This window comes from Lathyrus oleraceus, chromosome 2 (assembly GCF_024323335.1).
Source record: "Lathyrus oleraceus cultivar Zhongwan6 chromosome 2, CAAS_Psat_ZW6_1.0, whole genome shotgun sequence".
Lineage (NCBI taxonomy): Eukaryota > Viridiplantae > Streptophyta > Magnoliopsida > Fabales > Fabaceae > Lathyrus > Lathyrus oleraceus.
In genome coordinates this window covers 119,652,337-119,661,480 of record NC_066580.1, presented here as the reverse complement: position 1 = coordinate 119,661,480, position 9,144 = coordinate 119,652,337, and the positions used below count along the sequence as shown (strand labels likewise).

Genomic DNA, 9,144 nt, shown 5'->3' with positions numbered 1-9,144 from the left:
CACTATGATGAGAATGCCAGTTGTGAATTCCATTCTGAGGCACCCGGGCACAGTGTTGAGGGTTGTAAAGCTTTCAAGCATGTCGTCCAGGACATGGTGGACTCCAAGACCATCATCTTGGCCCAGATAATGAGTGGGGATGTCAACCCGGTACCCAGGCAGGGTCCTGTAAAAGTGAAGATGGTGAAAAAGGTCAAGAAAGGAATTGAGATGACTGAGGAAGATCAGCTAAAGGTTCCCCTGGCTGTGGTTCCAAAACCTCTGGTGCAGGATGGAGTCTTCCCTGTGGTTGATAATTGCTGTGCAGCCGTTGCCACAGAGGGGTGTGTATTGATGGGAGACACGACCCAGAAGATGAAAGAAGTAGAAATGGACATTGGAAAACTTGAAATACCCAGTCAAGCAATCGAAACCGTCCAGGTGGAGAGCGCTCTTGTTGTCGAGAAAGAGAAGAAGCTGTCCATTTCTTCTTATAAACAAGCTCTAGAGGTGGTGAAGAACCAAGAGGCCCGAGGTTGGGGCAGGATCATCGACATAGTGGTAAAGGCAGACATGTTCGGGATTGGTTATCCAGATCAAGAGTCGTCTAGACCAAACAGAGGACGTCGTCCACCGTACATCTTTGTCAGTGCAGGAATGCTGGATTCTGATCATGCTTGTTCAGTGAGTGAAGAGATCGACCGCGACCGCGAGCTCGAGCTGTGGATAAAGTCGTGCGTACCAGGCAACTGGAGGGCCTCCAAAAGCATCACTGTCGCTCATCCGGAAGTGTAGTATTTCTGTTTTAATTCTGTTTGCATGAAAGCCATACGTTTTGCCCGAAACGTACTGGTCCATTGTAAGGGCCATCTCATGTGTTTCATTTTGCAAAGTTTTGCATCAGTAATAAATGGATGTTTTTGTGATTAAAAGCGGTGTTCCCTGTTTTTCATTTTTTTACAGTTTTAAAAAAAAAAAAAAATGGCAATGTTTTTCGTTTGAACTTGTCTCGTTCCAACCCCAAAAGTGATTACCCTCCTGATCTCATCGATAACAATTTGGTTACACCTTTGTATGACTTCGACAATTCGACCTATCATGCCGAAGGAGGAGGCGAGGAAGATTGTGATCTGTTGGAATTAGCCGGGTCGTTGAAACCAGAGGAGAAGGTGATTCAACCGCATGAGGAGTGCCCAGAATTGTTGCTCCAAGCACCGCCGAGGTCAGAAAGCGAATATTGAGGCCACTTCAGAGGTAAGTCAGGAACAAGATGGTATATGTGCGCCTGGTTGTATCTAGATACACCAAGGTAAGATACCAATGTTGTGGAGGCACGAGTTACCATGGAGAGAAGACTGTCCTCCAGGGAAGCGGAAACCGGTGCTGAAAGATGAGAATGTGTGTGGACTGTCGAGATGTGAGCTGAGCTAATCTGAAAGATGAATTCCCGGTACGTCACAACGAGGTATTGGATTGATTATAATGCTCAGTTTATCTTCATGGATGGCTTCTTGGCCGAGACCAGATTGAACTGTTGCCAGATGATATGACGTAAACCATGTCCATCACACAAGGGGCACCTTCTGGCTATAAGGTGATGTCGTTCAGTATCGAGAAGGCCGGTGCCAAGTATCAGAAGTCTAGGGGGACTTTGTTTCATGATATAATTCATCGTGAAAGCAAATGCCATGCTGATGACATGATGGCAAAGTCCTGAGCAGAAGAGGGGCATCCGATGGATCAAGTTGTTTGACAGGTAGAGATAACTCATACTGTTGAGTTCGAATTAGCGCACTTATGGAGTGATGTCCAGCAAGCTGCCGAGGCATGTTGCGAACGAAAGAGGAATCAAGGTTGATCCTGCAAAAAAAAAAAAAAAAAAAAATTGCAGGAACTTCTGATTCCGATGCTTCCCAGGGGGATGATTGTTAATCGGGTACTGGACAGCCCTCGAGGGGTCTATGAGGTGTATTGGGTCAGCATGACTAGTCTTGTCGAAAAGAGCATGCAATTTACTTTAGCAAAGAGTTTACCGACTGTGAAACAATACATTCACTGCTCGATAAAACTCGCTGTACTTTGGAATAGTCTGCTCGCCGACTGAGACAGTATATGCTGGTTCATACCACTTCGTGAATTTCCAAGATAGATCTGATCAAGTATGTGCTTGAGGAGCTAGCATCGAACGGACGGGTTGTGAGAGGGCAAGTGATGTCGACTGAATACGATATTCAGTATACCTCCTAGAAAGCAACCAAAAGGAGGGTATTGTATGGTTATCTCGCCCAACAGCCCATTGATGATTGTCAACCAAGGAAGTCTGAGGTCCCTGATGAGGACATCTCGAGGTACTCGAATCGAAAGATTGAGGGTGACCGATCCCGGAGGAGGGGCCTGACCCCGAATCCGAACGGGTTTTGATGTCTGATGGGGAGAGTTTGAAGAGAGTGAGCTAGTGCTTCCCCGATAACATGTGAACGCACCAATGATAGTGGCTGAGTACGAAGTTGGTATCTTGAGTGTCGTACTTTGGTACGTGCATCTACTGGGGCAATGCCTTCCTCACGCGGTATGGGATGGAAGTGATATTGCCTGCTGGAGGCTAGATTTCATTGTGAAGAGTCCGGATGGATGAGAAGTTAGAAAAGGGCGAGCGGATGAGGACTCGGTATAACACATTGAGCCTGATTGAGAAAAGAGGCTGACAGTACTTGTCATGGGGCAGTTGTACCCAGTAAATGAAGCGTATTGTTGACCGAGAAGTGCGACCTCGTGGGTAGCATGGAAGAGATGTGGTGTTGAAAAGGATCCTTCCTCCTCAAGACGATCGTGGGGCAAGTGGATAAACAATTATGAATGTCCGTTCGTGGTCAAAAAGGGTTTTCTCTGACAGAGCCTTGTTGCTGACGACCACGGATGATGAGGATTTTCCATCCCCTGTGAATGCGGACGCAGTTAAAAGATACTTCGGGAAAAAGAGACCCGCTGGATAAAAAGAATAAAAGAGTCCAGGCAAAAAGGGGCATCCCGGCGAACCAAGAAAAAAGAAGAAAGGTTCGGGCAAAAGTTAGGGATAATAAAAGAAAAGAACTGTACACCCGGCAAGTTGAAAACCCGCAAGGGCGACTTGGGCAAAAAAGGGTATCCCGGTGGACTGAAACCCGAAAGGGCGGTCCAGGCAAAAGAGGGAATGGAACGAACAACTGCGTCTGACATGATCGTCTGTGCTCATGAGAATCTTCGACAGAGACCGATCGGAAGCATCTTGTTCAGAAGACAGAAAGTGCGGAAAGTCTTGAGGACATATGAGGTGTAACTGAGTTGGAACCCGATGAGATCACAGTTTCACGTTGCCATTAGGATAGATTTTTTCCTTTTATGTGCAATCACCCCTTTCCAGGGTTTGCTTCCTGTGTGTTGCTCGGTTGTGAGCCATCTTTTATTCCAGTCAATAAAGCGTGTGTTCGGTCAAGTAAATTTTGTTTTTGTGTCATTACCATTCTGATTACGAAAACATCTGTTTATTTTTGATAAGAATATTTGCATTTTGAAACATAGAGGTCCCTTCCGATGCATGCTTATGAGGTTGAAATCTGGAAATCTTATTCGGAAGTTTGAGTGACTTAGGCGTTGAAATATCGGAACACCTGGGGCATACCTGGGGCACGCTTTTATCTAACGATCCCTGCTGCAGAGCCTGATCAGGGGCAAGAGATAGTTGAACGGTGAAAAGACAGTGAAGGATTACGACGACAGTCCTAGAAAGTTAATCAAGAAGACTCTTCAAAGTCTGATGATTGGAAAGTTTGTATGAATACCAGGAGTTCGATCTTCGTGGAGTATGGACGAGATTGGGAATACAAGATGATGGAGCAGAAAAGTCCAGAAGCGTCTGGGAGTTCGTAAAAGAGGGAGAGCCGACACTGTGGGTGGACGATGGATGCCACAATTCGGCGACTCGACAGGTGTTCCGTGTCCAATGAGCTGTATTTCCCCAGTGGGTGTGAGAGGGTTACCTCCCTAACAGATTTGAGATCAGTGTCTCCTCAGCGAGCCTGAAGGTTACTGCCTTCCCAATAGGGTTTGTGTTGATGGTTTTCCCTCAGCGAGGTCCCCAAGCGGATCGGGTTCGGAGAAAATCATCCCCAGTAGAGATAAGAATGGGTTGCCTCCCCTAGCAGGGTAATCTCCAAGCAGTTCGGGTTCGATGGAGTGCATCCCCAGCAAGGTTTGTCTTTCCCCAGCAGGATGGAAGTTGACATGGTTATAGGATCCTCAGCACAGTTCCTCGAGTTCCCCGGTGTTGTCTCTGGAGGAGACGTGTGTTTATGCATTCATCATTTAGATAAGCATAGCATATTGCATCACTAGTGCATAACATTTCCATGATCATGGGGCATTGTGTAAAACAAAAAAAAACTCATGCATCAACATTGCAAACATATCCATTAGCCCTAGGCCGTGGTGACCAGCCGAGTTTGGGTTGTTGGAAAAGGTTTAGCATCGCGCCATTGGATCGGTTTCAGAATTGGGTTCATCAGCATGGTTGAGAGGTTGGTGCTTTCCCAACAAGTGACTCCTTAGTTGAGTGGGTATTCCCAGCAGTGTTACTCCTCGAAGTTGGCAGCATCTTGCAAAGCTTGGGTCCATTCCCTTAGCAGAATTGGGTGTGTCTGATCTCTCCATGTAGAGTCTACCCCTTAAGCAGAAAGTGTCTACCATTTCCTTCTGCGCTCCCCACTGAGTTATATCCTCGTGGATGACGGTTGTTTCCGTTCCCTCCCTAACGGGATGGGTTTTCCCTATTGAGTTCTGTCCTCATTAGGATGAGTCCTGTTTCAGTCTGCCTTTTTGGATCGATCCTAAATTGGCTTCCTGTTGGCTGTCTCCCGTGCTTCCCTGGGGCATAAATGAATAGTCGCTCACTAACCGGCACTCATTCATCTTATCCTCAGCAGAATTGGTGGCTTCTACCTACAAACCGGTAGTTGTAAGTCCTATCTTTGTGGTTTTCTACCTACTAACTAGTAGCTGTAAAATCCCACTTTCATCCCCTTGGTGGAGTTAACCCTGTGTGCTCATCCTATCGATGACTGGTTACTTTTCCGTGGTTTTCTGCCTACTAACCGGTAGATGTAATCCCCTCTTTGTGGTATTGATAGTCTTGTCCCCTTTGGATACTTGCCCTGATCAAGCAGTATTGTCCCCAGTGGGTCTTCCCCTTCCTTTTGGGTATTTGCTCCGAGTTAGCAACTTTATCCTCTTTTGATTGGTCATCTTTTGCCTGCCTAGTCCTGGTACCCTGATGTCTTTCTTTTCGGTCGATTATTCATTTAACAACTTGCAACCCGGTTATGGATAATCTTCCATGCGAGTGTATTATCTACGTTTTGACGGTTATAGATAATATATCGCATACACTCTTTGGTCAATCTTTCAATTGTTATCCCCAGCATAGGTCTTTGGCATGCGTGCCGGCTCACGTATCACTGTTTTGTTATCTTCGCCGATACTGATAGACATGAAGTTTTCCCGGTATCCAGACCGAAGTGGCATTCAGGCCAGTTCCCGGTATCCAGACCGAAGTGGCATTCAGGCCAGTTTCCGATTTCCAGATCGAAGAAGTTCTCAACAATCAGGACGAAGAACTTGTGGTGTTCAGACCAGTTTTCCCGATTTCCAGATCGAAGAAGTTCTCAACAGTCAGGACGAAGAACTTGTGGTGTTCAGACCAGTTTTCCCGGTATCCAGACCGAAGTGGCATTCAGGCCAGTTTTCCCGGTATCCAGACCGAAGTGGCATTCAGGCCAGTTTTTCCAATATCCAGACCGAAGTGGCATTCAGGCCAGTTTCCGATTTTCAGATCGAAGAAGATTTCGACGATCAAGTCGAAGTACTTGTGGCATTCAGGCCAGTTTTCCGATTTCTAGATCGAAGTGGTGTTCAGACCAGATTTCCGGTGATCAGACCAACATTGATACTCTCATATTCCAATGCTTGGTGTTCAGACTAATGTGTGGCGTTCAGGCCATGGGTATTCCTGTGTTACCATTTATTTTGGTATCCAGGTCAACTTTCTGTTTCGGTACTCAGGCCGATTTTCACCGTACCAGACGGATTCTTCTTTTAGGATTGCTTCTTTGCCGTTTCTGACAGGCATGGTTAATTATTTCATAGAGATTCAGGATCAAAATCCGGGTTTTCTTAGTATTTAACCATCTCCCACTACGATCATATGAAGAACGTCCTGCTTCATATTCTCTAGTTGAAGACGCTTAAATAGGGGCAACTGTCATACCCCGATTTTGGCCCTGAATTTTTTTTTCCCATCAATCGATCATTTACATTTCCACAATGCTTCTCTTTCTCTTCTTACCAACCTCATCATCCATGTAGCTCCACAAGCAGACTCAGAGCTTCTATGTCAATTCCTGATCAAACTCATTTCGAAGACCATGACGCTGTTCGTTTGTTTTGTTCCAACGCCCTCAAAATCTCAGCCAAAAAAGGGGTTATTCTTCCTGAAGGAAAACAATTACATGCCCATTTAATAAAGTTTGGATTTTGTCATGTTCTTTCCTTGCAAAATCAGATTTTGAGTGTTTATCTTGAATGTAAAGAAACTGAAGATGCAGAGAAGCTGTTTGATGGATTGCCTGTGAGAAATGTTGTGTCATGGAATATTATGATATAATGAAAATGAATTGGATCGTAAGCAGCTGTGTTTTTCTTATTTTAAAAGGATGCTGTTGGAGATGGTGGTTCCTGATTATATAACTCTAAATGGTTTGATTTGTTCTTGTGCTCGGTTTTATGATGCTGAGATGGGAATTCAGTTGCACTATTTTACAGTGAAAGTTGGATTTGATTTGGATTGTTTTGTTGGCTGTGCTCTTGTTGATTTATATGCGAAATGTGTTTTTGTTGAAAATGCTAGGAGGGTGTTTTGCGTTGCTCCTTTTAGAGATTTGGTTACGTGGAATGTGATGATTTCTTGCTACACCTTAAATTGTTTACCAGAAGAGGCTTTTAGCATGTTCAATTTGATGTGGTTGGATGTTGCGAACGGGGACGAGTTCACTTGTAGTAGCATGTTGAGTGTACTAAGTGATGATGCTTTGGAATATTATGATTTTGGAAAACAGATTCACAACTAGACTTATTTAATCCTGCACATACAAACACTGTTTTTGAAAATATTGAACATGTCTCCGAACAAAATAGCCACAAGCAAGGAGGGGATATCAGGTTACATGCTAAAACAGAAGGTGTAAATGACAAAGAAATATCTGAGAAGACGGGATTAGGAACCATTCAGATACTCGCAGATGCTTTGCCTAAAATTGTTCCATATGTCCTTATCAACCATCGCGAGGAGCTCCTTCCTCTAATAATGTGTGCGATTGAGCACCATCCAGATAGCAGGACTCGGGATTCATTGACCCACACAATATTTAATTTGATAAAGCGTCCCGATGAACAACAAAGACGGATAATAATGGATGCATGTGTCAGCCTTGCAAAGAATGTTGGAGAACAGAAACAGAATTGCTTCCTTAGTGTTGGGAACAAATAAATCACATGTTCGAGGAACGTAGACTGCTTGTTGCTCAATCATGTGGAGAGCTAGCAGAATTTGTACACCTTGAGATTCGTGATTCTCTTATTTTATCAATTGTGCAAGGAATATGAAGGATAACCATGAGTGACCAAGGAGGAAAATCGTGTCTGATTCGCACTATGGAGATGGGCTTGACTGAGCAACATCTGAAAATGTAAAAATACGGTGATGAGATATTTTGTGGTGTTAGCATCATAATGAAAATGGCATTCAAGAAAGATGAAGATCAATATGCAAAATATACAATCACGTCTCTGGAGAAAATGTACAAACCTACATCTGCTTGTTACATGCTTGTGCAGCACAAGGGCGCATAGACCGAGTGTATGCGATTGTCCGTGATATGACTGCAGCTGGTCTGGGATTAAACAAGTTCTGCTATGCTGGGCTTATAGTTGCACACAAGAACAAAACACCTTTTACGGATGATTTTGATGCAAAAGTTACCGAGTTTGTGGAGAGGTCGAAGATATGGTCTTCAGTAGAAACCGACAGTGCCAATGCTGAGAATGCGATGGTGGGTGTTACTGATGAGGAGTTATAGAACTTACCAACGACAGAATATGTTAATAGGCGCGGAGGATTCTTGAACAAGGCATTTACAGCATATCATACTGCATTCAATGCTGCTGCAGAAATGTTAAGTTGACGGATACACTTCTTGAAATGCTGAGCAGGGAGAAGAAAACTCCTGATATCTATATTGTCACACAAGTAATTAGGTGCTATTGTCATGCTGGAAAAATTGACCATGGTCCTTGCTGTCTCAGCTTTCCTTACATTTCTTTGCTTTTGTTCATGCTCCTTTTGGTTTGATTGGATTTGGTTGGTTTTGCTAGAAGAATGTGGTTCACTTGTCATTCAGCTTGTTGCAGTTGTTGGCTTCTACTGATTCTGCACAATAGGACATGGCACATACATGGTTAACTTGACAAAACAATGCACATGAATGTTGGCTTTGAACTCACCATGATACACCTTACACTTGCACCATGTCATCATCTTGCAGCAGCCTACAGAAATCAACTGGCATAGGAGTTGGACAATGATGCTCCATAATTCCCCATCGCACCAGTCCAGTCTTGTACCTGTCATGGAGCGCGCTAACAAACTGTCAAGCATATCAATTCACTAACGAGCAAGGTTAACCTGCATTAAGCTTTGAACATACCCTGCATCCAACAATCAAGCCAGTCGTATTTCAGTCAATGAAGTGGAACCAAACCTGCAACAAACAACAAAGTTAGCAGCAGGCACAATGTTCACAAGCTGACCTCAATTGGAAACCAATAGCATGGAAGTTCATTAATTTTCCAATTAAATTAACCTTCAGTTCCAATCTTGACAGTATGTTAGCAGTAGCTTATCATCCTTCTTCTGCAACTCAATCATCTGCTGCAAACTTTTGTATCAAGTGGTTCAAGGCTCTAGTGTTGAAATGCTTATTTAATCAGCCTCAGAAGTCTATCCCTACCAATTCACAAGACTCCTCCAAGGGCAAATTCCAGTCATAGCGATGCAAATATATCCCCACCCAAGGTTAC

General features: G+C 44.1%; 1 protein-coding gene across 1 annotated transcript; it reads left to right on the top strand.

Annotated features, from left to right (window-relative positions):
- The first annotated feature begins 6,722 nt into the window (after positions 1–6,722).
- On the top strand, positions 6,723–8,144 carry LOC127122187 (pentatricopeptide repeat-containing protein At3g56550). The gene is made up of 3 exons (XM_051052567.1): positions 6,723–7,062; positions 7,125–7,376; positions 7,903–8,144. Exons 1-3 carry the CDS (start codon positions 6,723–6,725, stop codon positions 8,142–8,144), a joined length of 834 nt encoding a protein of 277 aa, XP_050908524.1.
- The last annotated feature ends 1,000 nt before the right edge of the window (positions 8,145–9,144 follow it).

What these genes read in the sequence shown, in the direction of transcription:
- LOC127122187 (XM_051052567.1), top strand. Translation starts at nt 6,723, where the DNA reads ATGCTGTTGGAGATGGTGGTTCCTGATTATATAACTCTAAATGGTTTG. An exon ending in GAACGGGGACGAGTTCACTT is followed by an intron (nt 7,063 to 7,124) that starts GTAGTAGCATGT and finishes TTTGGAAAACAG; the next exon opens with ATTCACAACTAGACTTATTT. An exon ending in GCTCCTTCCTCTAATAATGT is followed by an intron (nt 7,377 to 7,902) that starts GTGCGATTGAGC and finishes ATGCTTGTGCAG; the next exon opens with CACAAGGGCGCATAGACCGA.